Source organism: Hydra vulgaris, chromosome 09 (genome assembly GCF_038396675.1).
Source record: "Hydra vulgaris chromosome 09, alternate assembly HydraT2T_AEP".
Lineage (NCBI taxonomy): Eukaryota > Metazoa > Cnidaria > Hydrozoa > Anthoathecata > Hydridae > Hydra > Hydra vulgaris.
In genome coordinates, this window is record NC_088928.1 from 10793567 (window position 1) to 10816043 (window position 22477).

General features: G+C 28.0%; 1 protein-coding gene across 4 annotated transcripts in view; it reads left to right on the plus strand.

Moving 5' to 3' along the window:
* LOC101238367 (uncharacterized) overlaps nucleotides 1–22477 on the plus strand; it is an 81454-nt gene that overhangs the window by 36702 nt on the left and 22275 nt on the right. For all 4 annotated transcript variants that reach the window (XR_010640637.1, XM_065804700.1, XM_065804699.1 and 1 more), the window contains exons 8-10: nucleotides 3170–3303; nucleotides 21415–21517; nucleotides 22122–22159. Coding sequence is in view for 3 of the 4 variants with exons in the window: in XM_065804700.1 (XP_065660772.1) it covers nucleotides 3170–3303; nucleotides 21415–21517; nucleotides 22122–22159 (275 nt within the window). In the remaining variant the exon portion in view is untranslated. The remainder of the gene's footprint in view (nucleotides 1–3169; nucleotides 3304–21414; nucleotides 21518–22121; nucleotides 22160–22477) is intronic.

Below are 22477 nucleotides of genomic sequence, written 5' to 3' on the forward strand. Positions count from 1 at the left end.
TTATTGAAAGAAAATGATGCAAAAAGGTATTGTCTAATTTCTATTGACTATGGTTCATTATTCTCAAATTAGTAAATCTTATTTCATAGTGTTAATCAAAAGGTATTGACTAATTTCTATTGACTATGGTATTGGTTAACACTATGGTTCTTAAATTACTAAATTGTATATTTTTGTATATAAGTTTGATTTTGGAGAATTTCAGGAAATATTTTATAGTGCTATGAACAAAGGTTACTTTTAAATATAACAATAGAACAACACAAAATAAAATTATTCTAAAAACAACAGTATGGTAATAAAAGTATAAGTACATTCAGCTGTCAAATTAAAGCTTGTAAACATCATCTTAAGAATAAGCAATATTGTCTGTAAACAATTTATTGTTTACAACAATATTGTTTATCAAGTCAAAATAAGCAATTTCTCAAAAAAATTGTAAGTAGTGCATAAAGTTTAGTTTACTTATTATCTAATTATTGTCATAATGCAGGATAAAAATATTAAAATGCCATCGATTGGAAAATAGGTAAATTGTTAAAAAAAAAGGCCAATGCCGATACCGATTCCGATTATGCAAAAAGTGGCTGATTAAGCCGATGTCAATGCTGATGCCAATTATTCAATACATCACTAATTAGTAAATAGTTAACATGTAAATTAATTGTGAGACATCTTAATCACTCCAGTTTCCATTGCTTAATTTATTTCTCACTAAAACTCTTCTACAGCAGATGATTCAAACAATATTCATCTCACAGACTTACAAAAGTGTTTTTTTGATTTTAAAACTCTTAAGTTTTAAAATCAAAAAAACTCTAAATTTTTAAAAACTTTAAAAATTTCATTGACTTTATTAACCACTTAGTCTTCTTACTATTATTAATCATATCTTTAACAATTTAACAAAGAACTTATATCTACTCTTATTACAACTTACTTTCTGACAATCATTACGGAATTTATTTTTCTTATTACACTTAGATGGAAGTAATGAGGCAAGAATACTTTTAACATATTCTTTAGTAAAAGTATTAAACATTACTCCAGTAGTGTCTAACAGTAATTTAATCCAGTAATATATTGTAGTATTATTATTTCAATAATATGTTGCAGTATTATTGTTCCAGTAATTTCTTTTAATAATGTTGCAGTAGTTTTACTCATATTAGGCAGATGTTTACTGCATCCAACTTCTGTCTTTTGTCTGTACTATTTCTCTTATCTCTTAATGAGACTACCACTCTCAAACTCAATTCAATGGTTTTGAAGCTGGGTAGTAGAGGTTCCCAAGTTCTTAAAGTTGATTACTTTTATCTTTCTGATGAAAATTGGACCTCTCGTGTAATAATAATCATTTCTTTCATCTTTCTTACTAGAATTCTTCTAAAAATAGTCAACTTATCTCTTAACAAGAGTACCACTTTCAAACTCAGTTCAATGGTTTTGAGGTTGGGTGGTAGTAAAGCTTCCCAAATTCTGTGGTAGCTCAAAAAGAATCTGGTTCTATCAACAGCAGTAACATTTGAATATTATATTATTAGAATATTAACAAAGCCATGCTGAGTATGGATGGTGTTCCCCTTAATGCTTTTAGCACACATTATCAAGGCACTATAAGGAGCCCCTTGTTATATCTTTAAGTTAATTACCAGAAATAAGCAACTCTATAGCTTATTGTATAGGATTTCAATTTTTATATATGTTTAACTCAAGTTCTTTTTTATAATTTAAACAATGGCTATAGTATCACAAAATGTTAAATATAAAAAGCAATGTTTAGTCATTGTCATTAACATATAAACTCATAAATATAAAACATATAAACTGTTGTCCCCATCAAATTTTTCTATTTTTTACAAATGTTTGTTCAAACCAGTTTTTAAACATAGTAGTAACAGAGATTTTTTATCTGTCAAATCTTTTGCTTCATTAATTAATCATACCTTTTGCTGTATTTGCATGAACTAATTTCCCTGTGTGAGATTAATTTAAATTTAACTGTTTCATCTTCAGATCCTAATGTTGATGGCTATTATCCTTTGATTTGCAAACACTCCAATAGTCACATGCATGGCTTATGCAAATACTTTTGTGTCATTTCACCTATATGTAGTGAAGTCAGGTTTAATTCCTCAATTCTTATTTGTGTTTTTGTCTCCACCTCTTTGTTCAATCACTTTTATTTTTTTATTCTTTATTGTTCTAACTGTTCATTCTCTTTCTTGTCTCCTTTATCTCAAGACTGCACTCTTTTTGATGTTATTTCTTGTCTCCTTTATCTCAAGACTGCACTCTTTTTGATGTTATTTCTTGTCTCCTTTATCTCAAGACTGCACTCTTTTTGATGTTATTTCTTGTCTCCTTTATCTCAAGACTGCACTCTTTTTGATGTTATTTCTTGTCTCCTTTATCTCAAGACTGCACTCTTTTTGATGTTATTTCTGATCAAATTGACCAAGTCATTTTTCTATATCAATTAGCCAATATAATTGTTATTAGTGACTTTATCATCACACTGAATGGTGTGAATGAATGGCTTAGTTCTAGTACCACTGTTTCTGCTACCACAGCTCTAAGTTTTTGTTTTTCTTAATTTCTTTTACAAAATAGTAAGTTTTTTTTTTCCTTTTCATTTTCAGTTTCCTGACAATGCTAATCACTTACCTTCACTCTTTGATGCATTGAGTCATCATCTTTGATGCATGGAAACTTTTCTTATCATTGGTTTCAAGTTGTGCCACACTCTACCCCATAGTTTTCTTCTTGTGTAGCTCTTATTTCTAATCATAACAATTTCTTTTATATTTTATAAACCTCACAAAATATTTACATATAGTAAATGTAGTACACATAGAATATTTACTTCACAGATTATTTACATATAGTAAATATAGTACACATAAAATATAGTACACATAGAATATTTACTTCACAAAATATTTACATATAGTAAATATAGTACACATAAAATATTTACTTCACAGAATATTTACATACAGTAAATATAGTACACATAGAATATTTACTTCACAGAAAGCACACACAGTAGGTGCTAAACTAAAATTAGTTTTTGACTATTTTACAACATTTTACAGCAATTTAAAATCTCCTTTAGTCTAAGTCAGTCTCAATTCTTTATTTTAATACAGTTTTTCAATATTTTTAGAACAAATCTGTTGCTCAATCAGTCCCATTTAGTTTTGGTAATTGATCGCAACAACGTAGTTGAATCAGCAATGAGTCAACTTCCAGAGTATTTCTCTCTTTTTAACATAAGTGTCCAGTTTAAAGGTGAAATGGGTAAGTTTGCATATATTCTAAGCTTTTATAATAAGATTAAATTAGATTGGTTCAAACTTTTTTTTTTTTTTTTTTGAAGTTATAGAATGTAGTCTAATATATATATATATTTTTTTACACATTTCTTGTTGAGTGGCATCTTAAGTTTGCAAAATCACAAAATAAGTGAAAATAACTTGTTTACAGATGAAATTATTAATCAGAATATATATGCACTTACTTAAGAATATATATGCACTTACTTAAGAATATATATGCACTTAAGAATAAACAGTATTGGCCATTAATAACAATCCATCATGTTATTTTAGAATGAATATAAGTTTGAAATTAAATATTTTATGAACTAAAAGTGATTTTTTTAATAAGTTTTTTTTATTGAAATAAATCAATTAATCACAATATAAATTTATTATAAAATAAGAAAAATTAGAAAAAATAAAAAATAAAATATTGAAATTAAAGTGTTCATTTGGATAAAAAAAAAATGTGGCCAAAATAAACAAACCACAAAAATAAAATTAACAAACCTTTTATTCAATACTTACAAAACATAAAATTAATATTTTGTTGACCATCTTTTTGCTTTTAAGCATTCATTGATATGTTTCGGTATGGAGTTCACTAAATTCTGAGTAATCTCTTTTGGAACACTAGTAACAATTCAGTAATTTTGTTACTAATTCTTTCAGCTGGTCCAGGTCTTTTATTTCAATTTAAAAAAAATTGTGGTTTAACCCAGACTACAAATTTTGAAACAACCGACGCCTTTATAGTTCATGCAGGCCCAGATATTTATACTACCACTTCCATGTTTTGCTCTATATGTAGAACAATTTGGGTACATTTTTTCATGTGGCTTTCTTCTCAGCATTATTTTAATTTTTCTTAAATCAACCTTAATGTTTATTTTATATCTGAAAAGAAGGTTACACGCTCATGCTCATAGACCAAATTTTATGAGTTAAACACCAGTTTTTTCTTGTTTATGATGTTTTATCAATAGATGTGGTTTTTTGCAAGCAGCTCTTCACATGTAATTGTGTTATTGTAGTACTCTTCTAATTGTTTGAGCACTAGCAACAACACCAGAAGCTTTTGTCTTTTTTGACTGAGATCAGTAGTTCATAAGCTTTTATTTTTTTTCAATATAAAAATAAGTGAACATTCACTTTTTTTTATTTGAAATGCTGAGTCTTTTAGGACATGGAAGATTTTGAATTGCATTGTATCTTTAATGTCGGCTTATTATTCTGCTAAAAATGGCATGTTGTGTTAAAATGTTTTGTGGTTCTCTCATTAAGATGTTTTGATCATTCATTATTATGATTTTACATTTTGATTTTACATTATCAAAAATTTTTCAGTCAAATTGATTTTTTTATTGCTGAAATATTGTAGTTAAATTAGAAACATGTAGATACTCATTTATCTATTTCATTTTACGCAAATTTTTCAAACATTTATAACAATTTAAATAAAAATTCTCAAATAATTATAATTAGTTTGAAAATAAGTGCAAAGTTTTAATCAAAGACGAATGAAATTTTGAAGGAAGTTTGAAATAATAGATTGTTAATTTTGGTCATGATAATTATTTTAGATTATGAGATCAAATCAAATATAGCAAAAACATTTGAGGTCAAAATCAAATATAGCAAAAATATTTATTTAAAAGTATAATTTTTTTTGTACTAAAAAACAGAAAAAAAGCTTTTTAATTAAAGTTTAATAGTTCAGTAAACTAAAGATTGACGGATTTGCGCAGAATTTATTTAGAAATCTAATATATATTAACCTATCTAATATATATTTACCCAGGTCATTGGTTCCCTGGTAGTGTAATGTTGACGTAACACTAACCCCAAGGCCGAAAAGGCCACTACAGACGAGGAGGCTACTTAATTGTGGTTATAACCCTCTTTCAACTCTATAACTCCGAAACACGAACCTTGACGAGCAAGGCTGCTGCATGGAGAAACAAGTTGATTAATTACTTAATCAACTTAATTACAAGTTAATTAAAACAGTTACAAATTAATTACAAGATAATTACTTAAAGAATATCATGCGTCAAAACAAGTTCATTTTATTTAAACTTTATTAACTTATTGAGTTACAATATTGTGTGGTGTAGTGGGTAATAAATTTGATTGTGGTGTCTGCGCTCTGGGTTTAATTCCTATTGGAGTCTATTTTTTTTTTTTTTAAGAATATTTTTTTATTAATTAAATAATTGATGCTAATATATTAATAATAATAAATATTAATATAATAAAAGACATGGTAGTTAATAAATAGTTAAGTAATTCAGTTAATAAATAACATAAATGTGCGTAACATGTCTTGCTTTTAAAGAAAAATGTTATCGTTAATGCTCTTACTATCGAGCCCTTTATACAAGGAGGGGGGGAATAAAAGGAGGGTGTGGGAATTTCAGTCTAGATCTAAAAAATGGGGGGGGGGATTTTCAAAAAATTATTAAACGTCCCCCCCCCCCCCTTCTTTTAATAGGGATGCGAGAGTAATATAGTTTATAAAGAAATTCTTTAATGAAATATTTTAACTTTGAATTTTTTATTTTTAGCATTTGTTTCAAGTCATTTAAATTTTTAATTTTAATTCTTTTTCACTTATAAACACTCATTAGGTACGCATAATATATATAAGATTTATTTGCCTTCTCCGGCTTCACTTCTCACTTCATTTCTCAAAATTATCATTTACAAGTGTAAAAGGTTGCTAAAATGATAATTAATAATAAATCCTAAATACCTAGAAAATTCATGGCTAAAAACCATGAATTTTCTAGGCATTTAGGATTTATTTAGAAAGATACCTGTCAATCTTTAGTTTACTGAACTATTAAATTAAATTAAAAAGCTTATTTTCCGCTTTTTAGTACAAAAAAGATTATATTTTTGAGCAAATGTTTTTGCTATATTTTATTTTCTACTTTTTAGTCTTTACAATTAGTTATGATACTTAGCAATACGTTTGTCAAGACATTTGTAGTTAAATTGAGATTTTTAGCCTTACTAAAGAAACAGAGTTTTTCCTTATTAAAGGAGCAAAATTTTTTTGTTTTTTTTAAAGGATATAAATTTTTCATATAAAATATAAAAGTAAAATAACATAAAGTAACAATTATTTAATTTGTTTGCCACCACCCACTTTTTAGTATACTTTTATATTATTATTAAACAAAATTATGTTGTAAGTTTCATTTCACACTTATATTTCAAAAAAAAATTGTAAAAAAAAGATTTAAAAAAAAACAACAAACCCACAAGCAGTTTTGGCCTATTTTAAAAATCCTTTTTAAAAACAAATCTGCAAGCAATTTAGTAGCTAATTTTTTATATGAAAGGTTTTTTGTGCACCAAGGACGACGAAGAAAGTTGATGAAGAGTTCATATCAAGTAAATAATAAGATAATAAAAAAATAAAAAAAATTAGCACATCAAATAATATTTTTATGAATATCTATATTTATTTGAAAGAAAATAGAATACTCATCATACATTTACTCATACATTTTTTATATTTAAGAAGAGTCAAAAAATCATTGATTTTGTATCAATCAAAGTCCAATGATATCAAAAAAAACACACATGATAGATTGTTATTAATGACCAATACTGTATATGCACTTACTTAAGAATATATATGCACTTACTTTAGAATATATATGCATTTATTTAAGAATATATATCTACTTAATTAATTAATGATTAATCAAAATATATATGCACTTACTTAAGCGATATTAAAGCCTTTAAAGATGGTTTTATCAGTATGATTTTTTATGCAAAGTTATTATATAAATATAAAAGCATGCTGAGATGTTCCATTTGAAGCTCTTGAATTTAGTTTAAAAGGTAATTTGTTAGCCAAGTTTAAAGATGCATGGATCGAGGCTAATTTCTTAAGGTCTGGTTTTTCAAGATAGAGCAAGTAAAGCTACTAGTAAATTTTGAAAATGGGTGCTGCTCTAAAAAAATTTCGCCTCTTTTTCCATCTAATAAATTCATTCTTGTGTTACTTGTCATTCAATTAAGACTCATCCTTGTACTGTGACTGTTTCTAAGTGCTCCAAAAATTCTTATTCGTTTAGTTTTTTTCCTTGAACATCAGTTCTTTAGTATTCGCTCTCTTCTTCCTGTTTTCCTGATTCCTATAATTTGCAATTTTTTAAGTTGTCATTATCTTGCTCTATAAACTTCATCTTTTCTCTTCCAGTAATTTTTAACTCTAATAGTCGTTGCTTGCAGCGAGGTCAGACCATGGTTTGTGACCCCTAATTGTCTGGACCCCCAAAGTTAGATGTTTCTAAGTTTTAAATTTTTATTTCCAATTTCATTAATATTTAAAAAAATTTGTTGCAAATTAATATTCATTTAAAGCAAGACTTGATCGATGGGAGTCAAACCATCGCGAGACTCAGCTGTCAAAGTGTGTATAAAATCACACTCGCTGGTAGCAATACCAGTCACAGCAGAAACTAATACTAATATATGCAAAAATACCAGTCACAGCAGAAACTAATACTAATACTAATATATGCAAAAAAATTTTAACGCTCCTATATATTAGTATTCTATTTCTAACTTTAAATTTTCTGTATAATTTATAATCTATGAATTTTTTCTAAGCAAAAAATTTAACCTACATGCAAAAATATGATTGTATTGCCTGTCTAAACTTGTTTAAACAATAAATACAAACTAAATAATGTTTAAAATGCAAAAGATGTTGCTCTGAATAAACAAAAATATTTCTGGCAATCTAAAAATTTAATTGTGAATTTGAATTGAATGATTGCACTCTTCCTGACATTCCAGTTAAACAGGTTAACTCATTGTTAGACATCCAAATGTTTGACAAGTGTTTTGCCTGTTATTTATTATTCTGGCAAAACATAGTAGCTGTAGGTAAACTTATGTATTTATTTTATATAAATTACAGCATCTTTTTGTCTTAAAGTAATTTTTAATTATGTGAAAATTACTTTAGGACAAGAAAAAAAACTGTGCTTCTAATTTATAAAAACTCTGGAAAACACTCTGACTCTTTCAACTAAAAACCTAATCAGTCTTCTCTCTATTATTTGCAAGGTCAATTATTTGCAGCAAATATTATAAAAAAATATTATAAAAATGATTGCAGAGTATTAATTACAATGTTTTGTTTTAGTTAGTACATATGAATATTTTGTGTTGAGTTAGTACATATGAATATTTTTGAAAATTACATATATATTCAACAAGTTAAATTTTTTTCCCTATGGGAAAAAAATTTTTTACAGTGTACCTACACCAAAAATTTTTTACAGTGTACCTACACCAAATAATTTTTACAGTGTACCTACACCAAAAATTTTTTACAGTGTACCTGCACCAAAAATTTTTTACAGTGTACCTACACCAAAAATTTTTTACAGTGTACCTACACCAAAAATTTTTTACAGTGTACCTACACCAAAAATTTTTTACAGTGTACCTACACCAAAAATTTTTTACAGTGTACCTACACCAAAAAACTTTTAGAGAGCAAAAATTATTTTAACTTACATTTGTAAAAACAAGCGTTATCATTTACAGTATTGTGAAAAAGTTAAGAACCACTAAATAAAAAAAAAAAATTTTTCAAATAAATTTAATTATTTTTTATTCTATAGATAATAAAATAGTCTTTTTTTTTCAAACATATTAAATATAGCATGAGAAAAAAGAAAATTTTTTTTTTTTGAAAGTTAGTTAATAGAACCTATAAAAAATAAGGATTAAATATTATGTGTTAATTTTTTTTTATATTTTTTTTTGTGAAAAAGTTAAGAACCACAAAGAATTTTTTGTGCTAAATGCGGCGGAAACGTCTTTTTAAATTTATTTTTCCCTTTTTTTTTAAATATTCTTTTAATGACCTGAGTTATTACCAAAGAACCAATAAACACATTTGAAAAAAATTAATTTTTTTAAATACTTTTAAAAAAAGTATTTAATTTCAAACAAAAAAAAATTCTTTCCTTTTGAAAAAATGAGCAGAAAAGCTATTACCTATGAAGATCATGTAAAAGTGGTGCATTTTCACCAGGAAGGTAAATCCGCTCGCGAAATTGGAAGAATAGTAAAGCGATCACATAGTTTGGTGCTAACAATCATCAAAAGATTCAAAGAGACAAAATCTTACGTTGATCGCCATCGTTCTGGAAGACCGCATTTGACGACACCCAATGATGATCGCCTTTTAATCAGGTTGGCAAAGAAAAATCGAACCATGCCGTCGCATGAATTAAGAAGGGAATGAAAGCTTTCAAATGGACGTCAAGCCTCGGCATCACTTGTGCGTAGGAAACTATTAGCTAACAATATGTTATGAAAAAAAGCTGTTCTAAAACCGCGACTTACCAAACAACATATAAAAAAGCGAAAAGAATTTTGCCACAGCGTCAAAGAATGGTCTAAACAAAAATAGAGGACAGTAATGTTCAGTGATGAGATGAATATCAAGGTTGATAACCGAAAAAACCGAATTATGATTTGCAGGCAGCCTTCAGGAAAATATAATAACGATTATATCGTTCAAAGAACAAAACAAGGTAGCGGGTCGGTTGGAGTAGGGTGCTGCATGACATACTATGGTCTCAGTATGTTTCAATTATTTGATGGTCGACTCAACTCTACTTATTATGTCGATATTTTAAATAACAACTTGTTACCATTAATTGATGCACTTGAGCAAAGCGTTCCGTTCATTTTTCAGCAAGACAATGCACCATGTCACAGGGCTAAAATTGTCTCTGAATGATTTGAAAGTAAAAATATTGAGCGTCTAACTTGGCCACCAAATAGCCCAGATCTAAATTGCATTGAAAATCTTTGGAGTTGGCTTGATAAAGAGATTGCCAAGAAAGCACCAAGGAGCCTTGAGGAGTTGCACAATATTTTACCAGCAATACTTGGAAATGTTCCCAAACATATTTTAGAGAATTTAATAGACTCAATGCCAAATTGTATAAATGAGTGCTTAAAAATTCATGGTAGAATTACGCGGTATTAGGTGGTAAAAATTATCATTTTTTATTCTGTGGTTCTTAACTTTTTCACAATTTTTTTAAAATAAAAATTACCTATAAAACTTTAAATACATTTTTTATATTTGTTTAAAAGTTTTAAACAAATATAATCACTATTATTATTTTTTATTTTGTTTGTCTATTTTCTAAAATTTACTATTATTATTCTTTTTACCAGAAAAATATATTCGGTTAAAAAAAATTTAAAAATAAAAATAAATCATGATTTGTTTTTTTTGTGGTTTTTAACTTTTTCACAATACTGTATAATAACATTTGGAATGAATAACTTGAAGAAATTGATTTTTCTAAAATAAGGTCATTATCATTTTCTAAAGATTGTTTACAAATTTTATTTAAATTTTTTTTATATATTGTTTTTACTTGTATAATTACAAAAAAATCAACAAATCTTATCTCAAGTCTAATTATCTTATTTCAAATCTTAGTCTGATAATCAAAACAGATTTTTATCTGAATATGTATGATATATTCAGATCGAAAATAAGATCATGATATGAAATAAATAGTTTGACAAATTAAAAGCATTTGACATATCAAAAGCTTTCAATAGAGTTTGTCATGCTGTTTTTCTCCATAAGTTTGCTTCATATCGTGTATCTGGGAAAAATTTGGAGATAATTAAATCATTTTTTAAAAATGATTTAGTTATGATTTTGGAGATAATTAAGTCATCCTTGAAGACCAACTTGAAAAATATCCTTGAAGTTCAAAGGCTCTTTTTCTTTCAATTGTTTAGCACAGGCAACTGATCTAAAATTTGATTTCTCATCTGTAACAGATTGGGTTTTAAAATGGCAGGTAGGGTTTCTGAATACTATATAAAAGTAACAGTAAAACAGCTGTTTTTTTTAACTAAAGTCAAAAACAGCTGTTTTTTAGAAGAAATTTTTTTTTATTTTTCTGAATAAAATATTTTTCCATGCATTTAAAAAAAATGAGTTTATCATTAAAAACTTTTTCATGCATTCATCATAAAAGTTAAATTTTACTTCAATATTGTAATGATACACAAGGCTTTATTTAATTTAATATTTAAAAAAAAATTTTAATTGGTAAAAAATGACAAGTTTTTTTTTTTACGTTTAGTAAGATAAAATTTAATAGTAATTATTTTAATTTGATTCTATTTTCAACATTAATAACAACTAGTCGAAAAACATAGGTCTTGGTAAGTCTATTCTACACCAACCATTTTTATACATCTTTTTTACTTCAATATTTTTTAGTAAGCAGTAGAAAAATAGTTATATATATATATAAATATATATATATATATATATATATATATATATATATATATATATATATATATAAATATATATGTATATATATATATATATATATATATAAACAGTTGATTCCCGGTTAACTCAAATTTTTGTTATCTTGAACTATTTTCTACAGTCCCTTGTTTTATTTTGCTTAAAGTTAAACATTTGTTTAGTCAAACCGTTTTCCTTGGTCCCTTGGAAGTTCGAGTTCACAGGAATTTACTGTATTTATCATCTATTTACAATACTTAATTCAAATGTGTTGATAAATTATGCTTGGTATAAAAAAATTGAAAAACATATGTAAATAATCCAATATGCAAAATAGCAGACTTACTGTGACTTGCATAATACAGGTAATGGTTCCACACTATTCCTATACTTTTTCTTCATATAGTTTTATTTCAATGATTTTTTCAAGTGGGTAGAAAATGAAAATCTATAAAATCTTTGAGTTAACAATTATTGCTCAATACTTTATAACTTATATATATTATAAATTAATTTGTGTTTGATGCATTATAACTCCTTATTGTAAAATTGTAAACTTTTATAATAAAAAAGGAATGGGCTTGTTCATTTTTTTCTTTATTAAGTTTCAAAGCATAATTATTGTTCAGATCATCCGCAGCTTATAAGGACCCTCACCCCCTTAATTAATTTTTAAGAAAATAAAAGTTTGAATGTAAAATCTTTTTTCCTATAAAAAGAAAGTTGTCTTTTTAATGTGTGTTAAAGGCGCAGACTTCACTATTTATTTACTTGAGAACATTAATAACATAAATATCTCTATCATGGCATATGTGCAATAATTTAAGTATTTATTGTTGTTTTGATGTTTTTAGAAATTTTAAGCTTTTTTTAAAAATTCTCTCACTTTTGTTTATATATAATACCTATAGAACTTTAAAAAGTTTTTTTTTATATTTTAAAACATTGAAAAAAAATCAATCAATCAAATGTTTAAGCATAAGGGTTTGAACCATGGTGATACCACTAAGTTGTATTGTTCAAATAAATGCTATAAATCTAAGTTAAGAAGGTATTGCTGCAATGCAATTTTCAAAATAAAGTAAAACTGTAAAACTTGATATATGTTTTAACATTATATAATTTGAAGTTTACACAAGTTAGATATTTGCATATACTTTTTGTCTCAAGCACGCTCAAGTAGGCACTACTAATAATAATAATAATATTATTAATTTCAGCATTATTACAAAAAGATTTAATAGATAATTTTAGGTCATTAGGTTATTGAATGAATAACTTTAATTACACAAGCTTTTTTAAATAAGGATGCAAACAAGAAACCAAGTAACAATCTAGTACTTAGAAGTGCTTGGAGGAAGTGCTATTTTACCAATCTAGTACTAAAGTTTCCAAAGTTTCATATACAATGGTATTAAGTAAAACTTTGTGCAGTGCACTTAATATGATTAAAATAATAAAACAACATTTAAGTTTTGGACAATCAATAAAAAAAGAAATAGTTGTCTCAGCTTAGTTATCTCAGCTAGAGAGCTTAAGTTAGCAAGAAGTTCAAAGTTTAGATTTTATGGGTCAACTTATTCATAATCATGGTCTACATTTTAGAGTATGTGTCACACTTTATAAAAAAAATTCCATAACGAGAACTGAATTGGTTCCTGTGATGATGATAATAAAGAAAATGATTCTTTTGAAAAGTTATAAATGATGAGTGTACCAATATCCTCTACCATAATTTTGAATTAAGTACACCAGTCATTGGGTATGAATTTTTATTCAAACAAAACTCAGTTATTTACAGCAAACAATTATTGCAATATTGGTAATATTCTTATATTAATGAGTGGCAACTCTTTCAATAAGTACTCTACTTTATGCCATCTTGGATTATCATTTACCACTGACCTTACTATCACATTTACCATTTATTTACTATCTCATGGAAGCAATACTGGCAATCCATTACAATGTTAACATCTTCTATGGTTTCCTCTTTTCTTGCTCACAATTTCTTTTCTCCGGTTTCCATCCTTACCTCTACAATTCTCTTATTTGTTTCTGAACACGATTTCACATTTGACCTTTTATGAAATACTATTGTCATATTAGGGCTGGTTCTTTTAATGACACTCTTTCTCTTCTAGATAAGGTCTAAAAATGCATTGTAAATGTAGTTGGACCTGGTTTATCTGCCAAATTTGAGCCACTGTTGTTAGTTGAGTCAGAGTTGTTAGTCCTTGGCCTTGGCCTTGAAACTGTTAGCTTTAGCCTTGAACATTTTAGTCTTGGCCTTAAATGTTTTGGTCTTGGCCTTTCACCTTTTGTTATTGAATTCAGAACTTTCTTTCGTGTTTGCATTTTAAAACTTTTGCTAAAGTTGATTTTATTTAAAAAAGTTATTTACTTGAAAATAACTCTTTTAAACAAAAACTTGTTTACTTGAAAGCTTTTTTTTTTTAATTATTTACCTCCAAAAGACCAAGAAGGCCACTTCAGTCGAGGAGGCTACTTTTGTGGTCACAACTCTCTCTCAACTCTATAACTCCGAAACACAAACCTCGACAAACGAGGTCGCTGCAGGGAGAAACAAGTTGAACGCGGTACTACCAGGGATGTGGTGGCGATTGAGCTCAGAACTTCTCGCTTATGAGGCAAGTGCTCTAACACTACACCACTACCGCATAATTTTAGAACTTAATTTAGTATTTTATGTCAGGGTTTAATTTGCCATTTTTGACTAGTCATTTTAAAACAATAATCAATGACATGATTGGTTAACGGGAGTTTATTACATCTATATGTTAAGTTACAAGTTTTAACGCTTTAAAACATTTCAAAATTTAAAAAAGATTTAAACACGTGAATTTTTCTTAAAATTTAAAACAAAGTTTCAAAGGTTTTTTGAATTAAAATAGTTTTTATTAAATTTAAATTATAATTTGTTATAAAGTTTTTTTTTAAAATTTATTTATACTATTTTTATTTTTAATTTATTTAAATCTGTTCATAAAAGTTGTTAGTTAGGTATTTTTAATAAAGTTTTTTTAATAAAATGAACCAATAAGTAATAGTTTAATTATGCTTCTTTGATAGTTCAGTCACTGAACTATCAAAGACTTGCTCAAGAACAACACCAGAAACCACTTTGACATCTACTAACAAGAGTGTTACACCTCAGATTCAAAAGACCTTTACCAAAAAAATAGTTTTGACAAATCTTGAACAAATAAATCATTAGAATTTAATCAAAAAGAGTTTTTGTTAAAAAAACTGTACATAATGAAACAATATTCAAAAATTAGAAATATATATTTGACAAGTATTTCTGTTTCCATGCGACGTCAGCTCCTGTTGAGCATATCTTTGTCAGAGTGGAATAGTTATGCGCCCTCATAGAGTTCTTATGTCTGATTTGTTGCTTGAAACTTTTTTTCTCTTTTCTACAAATTCTATCATGGTTGTTTCTCAAAGGAACTACCTTTTCTAGTTCCATCAACCAAAACTCATTCTTGCTTGACTTGTCATTGAGCAAAGTTGCATCTTTTTACTTTATCTGTCCTTTTATGGTCTAAAAACTTTTATTCATCTAGTTTTATTCTTTGTAAATTTTTTCTTTGCACATCAATGCTTTAGAACTTTTACTTTTCTTCATGTTTTCCCGACTCATCCTACAACATTTCAAATCTTCTGTCAAACGTTTCCTTACTCATTAACAACATTCTTTGTTTTAAGTAACTCCCAACTTAATAGTGGTTGCTTGCAGCCATTTTTGAAGTGAATTAAGTTTGAAAAAAGTTGGATAATAATAGTAATAAATAACTTGAAATAATAATAATAATAACAAAAGTAAGTGTTAGTTTCATTTTTTCATATATTTCATAATGCAGAGAAAGATATAAAACTTGATGATTTTTTTGTATCTAATTTTTTTTTTAATTCTGATTCACTCCCAACAAGGCTGCAAGCAACCACTATTAAGTTTGGAGATATTAGAATAAAAGAATAAAGTTATAGAGCAAGGAAACATTTGACAGAAGACTTAAAAAGTTGAAGGTTGTATAAGTCAGGAAAACATGAAGATGGGAGAGAGTTCCAAACAGTTGAAGTGCAGGGAAAAAAACTAGACAAATAAAAGTTTTTGGAGCATACAGGGACAGATACAGGAACAGAATGACACTTTGATGAATGGCAAGTCAAGCAAGAATGAGTTTTAGTTGATGGAACTAGAGATAAAAGCTCCTTTTAGCAGCAACCATGATAGTATTTGTAGAAAAGAGAAAGAGATGCAACTATATGACAATGGGAAAGAGGCTCAAGCTTAGCAGATAGACTGGGTCCAACTATATTTACAATGCGTTTTTGAACCTTGTCTAGAAGCAAAAGAGCATCCTTAGAAGAACCAGCCCAAATAATACAATAGTATTCCATACAGGAATGAATAAGAGATTTGTAGAGGTAGAGAATGGAATCAGGAGAGAGAAAATGGCAAGCATGATAAAGAGAAGCAACATTCACAAATGCTAATTTAGCAATCGATTGTATATATGGTTTCCATGAAAAGTCAGTAGTAAATGATAATCCAAGAAGACATAAAGAAGAGGACTTAGTGAGAGGGTTGTCATTCATATTATATAGGAATGTCGACACTGCGATTGTTGTTTGCAGTTAATAACTGAGTTTTGTTGGAGTTAAAATTTACAAGCTGCTGTGAGCCCCAATCTGTTACAGAAGTGACATCAGATTCACGATTGGCTTCCTGTTCTAAGTGATCAAAAAGAGTAGGCTTTTTGTCAAGACAGGAGTATAAAGTCGAGTCAACAGCAAAAAAGAGCAACTTTAGATGTAAGGTTATTGGGAAGATCATTAATGTAGATAAGAAACAAAATAGGACCAAGGATAGAACCTTGAGGTATCCCAGAAGTTTCTGAAAATAAAGAAGAGTGTTGGCCTTCGAGGATGACTTTAATAAAGCAGTTAGAAATAAACAATTTGATAATCTCAAAAACTTTCCCAGGTACACCATATGAAACAAACTTATGGAGAAGACCAACGCGCTAAACTTTGTCGAAAGTCTTAGATATATCAAGAGCAATAGCCCTAGCCTCTTCGCCTCCATCTAATGCACCATAAAATCTTTCAGTCACAGAAGTTAGCAAGCTAGCCGTAGAGTGAGAGGATTGAAAACCGTATTGATTGTTTGACAGCAAGTTATTTGACTCAAGATGGGATGTGAGAAATTTGTTTATCAAATTCTCAAAAACCTTGCTAATAACAGAAAAAAGACTGATTGGACGATAAATAGAGGGGTCAGAATGTTTACCAGCGTTTTTGAAAATTGGAACAACAGATGCCATTTTCCAGCAGGCAGGAAAACAAGACTTTGTCAAGCACTTGTTAAATAGTGTAGAGAAAATTGAAGGAAGTTCTGGAGAACAATTTTGTAAGACTGTGACAGGAATGTTGTCTGAACCACAAGCCATAGAAGGGTTTAATCAAGATATGACTTTAGCAATGGAAGCTGGAGTGATTTGAATGTCTAACAATGGGTTAACCTGTTTAACTGGAATGGAAGGAAGAGAATGGTTATATGGTTTGAGAGTTGAATTAGAAGAAAAGTTCTTTGGATATAATTCAGCCTTATTCTTGGGAGAAGTAATAAGATCAGTCCCATGAATGAGAGATGGAATGTTAGACCTTCCTTTGTTAACAACCTTAATGAAGATTTCAGAACCACCTAAGGGAGAAAGAGGAGAAACTGAACACAAGCTAGGATCAGAGACCAGACATAAATCAAGGAGTGAAGGTAAATTATTAGTATTGTCAGGAAAATGAGTCACAAAGTTAACTATCTGAATAAAAGATTGAGAAATGCAGAAGTTATAGGCTTTAGTGCCAGCAGGGTGACTGGTGTTAGAGCCAAAGCCATTCAATGTGATGAGCATTAAAGTCACCAATAACAACAAAATTGGCAGAGGGGTAAAGAGAGAGCATGATCAATGATCAGAAGTTATATCTAAAAGAGTGCAGTCTTGGGAAGAAGGAGAATGATGAAGAACAAAGAGAAAGGTGATAGAGTGAAGAGGTGCTAAGCGGAAGCATATAAAGAAATGGTCAAAGGATTTTAACCTGATTTCACGACAAATAGGCAAATCGATGCGTATGTATACGCATATAGGCCAAGTATGTGCCTACTGGATTCTTAGTGAATCAAAGGATAGTACCCATCAACACTGAGATCAGAAGAAAGAATAACAGAATTTAAATTAGTCTCACTAAGAGCAAGCAAGTCTGGTGAATTTTGCGAGAAGTAACATTTAACTGATGGAAGGTTGCTTTGCAGACCACGAATATTAGTAAAAGATATATTAAAACAATTAGGTGGTGGGGATGGTTTTTTATTTTGAATATTTTGATTTTCTTTTGGCATATTTAAGTTTAAAGAGAACTTGATTCATTCATAGATAGAGCACAGCCTCACAAGCAATGAGCTATGCTTGTCGTAACATAGGACTCCTTATGTGGCCTCGACAAAGTGCACCAAAAGCATTAACAAGGACACCATCCATGTGCAACATGGCACTGTTAATACTCTGATATTTTGCAGCTGTTAATGGAATCAGCCTCTCTGAGAGCTATCACAGTTCGGAAAACTTTACTGCCAGCTGGCCTCAGAACCATTAAATTGAGTTTTAGAGCTGTACCCTCATTAGGAGATAACAGGAAGAGTTACATAGCCACTATCAAGGAGGCACAAGCAAAAACCTATGAGAAAAGCCAAGAAGATCCAGCATTCATCATCCTAGGCAGGAAACAATGTAACACAGGGTTTCATCTACGACAGCCTAATAGATGAAGAAGGGGTTCGAGGCTGGTCAACAGAATTATTCTGCTTACCCTAAAATCTTATGTTGAATTTCAATGAGCATGCAATGTATACTGTTTGATGCATTCGTTGGCATATTTGGGCAAACTGTTAATTTTAAAGATTAATTTTTTTTTTCTATTATACAATTAATGTAAACATTTTTTCAAATTTTCCACATTGCACGGGTGTTTTAAAGCAACACATAGGAAAAAAAAAGTACTAAGATCATTATCACAATTGCATTGGAAGTCTCATGCCGCTAAAGCAATTTTTAATAATTTTAATGCAATTTTGATAGCATTGAATGAGAATGCTCAAGATACCTCTAAAAAAGTGAAACTTAGCTGAATGTATTGCAAATAAGATGAAAACTTTTGATTTTTTCTTCATGCTTATATTGTGAAGCAATATTTTTAAAGTAATATTTTAATATTTTAATATTTTAAAATATTTTAAAGTTTTTGATCAATAAGCAAAGCATTTCATTCTCATAATCATTTCATTCAGATCTCATAATTATTATGTTTTTAAAAAGAACAAGGAGTAAAGAAGTTGATCTCATAATTATTATGTTTTTAAAAAGAACAAGGAGTAAAGAAGTTCATGTTTTAGGGAAGGATAGACATGTTGAGCTTAATGTTCATAAATACAATAATTTTTCTTTGATTATATTTAACTTTGATGTTATAATAAACAATTTTATCAACAAAAGTTTTTATTAATAAGTGTCTAGGATTTGTCAGTTTTTTATAAAAAGAAAAAGTCTTTTTTGGAAACATTCTTTGTTCTAGAGATTGGCAGTCACTTTATAAAACAATAGGACTTTATACCACAGCTGCAAACTGCTTTTCACTCAAGGAATTCGGATGCCAATTTCTTTTGTTAAATATATTTAAATTTATTATTGGTAGGTTTATCGTTGACTGATAGTAAAATTGTTGAATAGGAAGTTGTAAAAAATTCGATACAACCAATTCTCACAATATGTTTTATGCCTCAATTATGCACATGTCTTTATCTGCCATTACTTTTAGCGATTTCTTTATTTGTCAAGTTCCTTCAATAATTAAATCTTTTTTACACAAAAAGTATTACCTTGAGTAGTATTATCTTTTAACTAAAATTTACATTTTAATCCTGTGACTGGATTTATGAAAAGTTTTCTTTTTTCCACTTCCAGCCTTTGATGTTTTAAGTACCTATAATATCTATGATTGCAGATTTTCGTTGATAGATTTTCACTGAAAAATTTCAAGTTTTTCCTACGAATTTTACAATTAACAGTTGAAATAGCACCAGTATTTTTTAACTCTCTTATAGGCCCCAGCCAATCATTATCCATCTGATCTTTGCAACCAATATTTTTCTTAAGCTATTAATTTTTTACTAAAACTTGTTCTCACGTTTTATTTGCAAATAGTTTGCTTCCATCATGTTTTGTAGCATAATATTTCTTCACTAATATTGTTGTTAAATTTTGTAAAAAATTATTATATACATCCATTTTTTTTTGATTTTGCACACATGTGAGGAAACCAAAAAACATGTTGAGGAAACCAAAAAACATGAAACTTTAAAAAAGTTTTAAATTTTTTTGTATATAGAAAATGTTTACTTCATTACTTATTTACTAATTTATAAATAAAAAATTTACCTTACCTAATGAAACAACTTATATAACAATAAATTTAATCTAGCAAATAGAGGCTTAATTTAAATGTAGAACTTTTTGTGTAGAACTAACTCCTGCGCGCAACTTTTTGTCTACTAATTTAACAGACTATTTGTTTAATATGAAAATAGTTTTGAACTTGTAAAATCTCTTCCTTTAATCCTTCTTTTAATTATATAAAGCTTCTTTTAATTATATAATTAATTAAATGACACTAATATTAATAAAATAAAAATTTATTTTTTTTAACATTTGCTCCCTATCAGAATAGTCACAGACAGTGAGGGATCCAGGATTTTTTGGTGTTTGAGATAACTAACTTCCAGACATGGAGCAAACTCTAAATATTTTTATCTTTATACTTATGTCAAATAATGAGGCTTTGCAAAAAGTTGTGATTATTGGAGGCTGGGAACAAAAAAGCCCTTTAGCTTCATCACCCGCACTCCAAACATGAGGGGCAACAAGTTGATAAAAAAATTTTGTACTATTCTCAACTATACTTATGTTCATCGATGAATTTAAGTTTCATAGTATTATCTCTTAGCGTTCAAAAATTATGACCATATAAAGTTTAAACCCCCCTCAATTTGAGAGGGTTAAAAATTTTATATGGTCATAATTTTTGAGCGCTGAGAGATAATCCTATGAAACTTAAAATTCATGTTTGGGGTGGGATGAAGTTAAAGGACTTTTTTGTTCCCAGCCCCCAATCATTGAAATTTTTTGCAAAGTCTTATTTAACATAAATATAAACATACAAATGTTTGGAGTTTGGTCTGTCTAGAAGTTAGCTCAAACACCAAAAAATCCTGGATCCATGACAGAAATTATGTAACCATTATGTTCAGATGAAAGTGTAAATTATCTAAAAATTACATTACATTACAAAAAAGTTAAAGTTTATAAAGTAAAGATAATATTATTTGCAATATGTAATGTAAATTTGCAATGTAAATTACATTACATTACAAAAAAGTTAAAGTTTATAAAGTAAAGATTGAAAATTATTGAATATTATTGAAAAGTTAGAATAAAGTAAAAAAGTTTAAAGGAATAAAAAGATTTTAATATGATTGACAAGTTAGTTTTAGTTTTAAATTGAAATGATTTGAGTAAGGTTTTTGTTACTTTTTCATTAATACTTTTTTGTTATTATGTTAAACAGTGATTTCATGTAAAAATATTTTAATTGAAGTTTTATTTACAGGTTCTTGTCTTGGTCCGAAAAGAGAATTTGTTGAGTCTTTTGTTAAGCAAATTTCTTCTCCTGAAATGAAGCTGTTACGTAAAGGAGACAACAATTGTTATATGTATGTAACAAATTATATTTGCTTCTAATTTTTCTTAAGTTGTAATCATTTCCTAAATGCTACTGTGTTTAGGAAAAAATTTTAAAATAAAGATAGTAAATAATTTTGCCCTAAATTGTTGATCATTTATAATAAAAAAATTAAATAACTATTAAGTTATGATGATTAGCAAGCTACAAAGGTAGCAAAAGGTAGCAAAAGATCAATTTTTATAAATATGTAAGCATTTAATTTAAGTACTGAAATGGTCAGAAATTCTGAACATTTTCTAATCTGACTTTTAATGAAAATTTTTTTCAATTTGAACAAAAATTGATGTGATTTAAGCTAAAAAGAAAATTGATGTAGTGTGATTTAAGCTAAAAAGAAAAAATTAATAGGTTTTATATTGTCTCATACTACCATTATTATTAGATTATTAAAAAATAAATTACCTAATTTACTGTGAATTACTAAAGTGAAAAACATTTTTTATAAATTTTATATATAAAAACTAACTCTTCTTCTTAAACCTTTGTTTTTTTGTTTTTTTGTTTTTTTGATTGCTTATATTTATATTTGTAGTCATTTTGTCTTATTTATACTTATTAAAAAATCTTTTTAGACCTATTTCTAACAGCTATTCATTATACCAAGTGAAAGGTATTTATGTCAATCAATATTTATAGAAATTAAACCTAGTGTTCTTAGATTTTATAATTTGGCATATAAACTCTTTGGGGCATATTTAAGGAATTTCATATAATTTCATATATAAATTTCTAGTCGTATTGCTTTGATAAACAAGGCAGCTGTATGGAAAAACAAGTTAACCACAATATTTTACTCTCTATAAGGAACAATAGTAACAGTAGGGTGGTTCAAGACCACTGGGGTTTAAAAAAAGCTCAAAAATATTTTTGTCAGAACTGACCAGCCAGACGAGCACCTTCGGTTCGCACTTAAAAAACTTCAATCTTT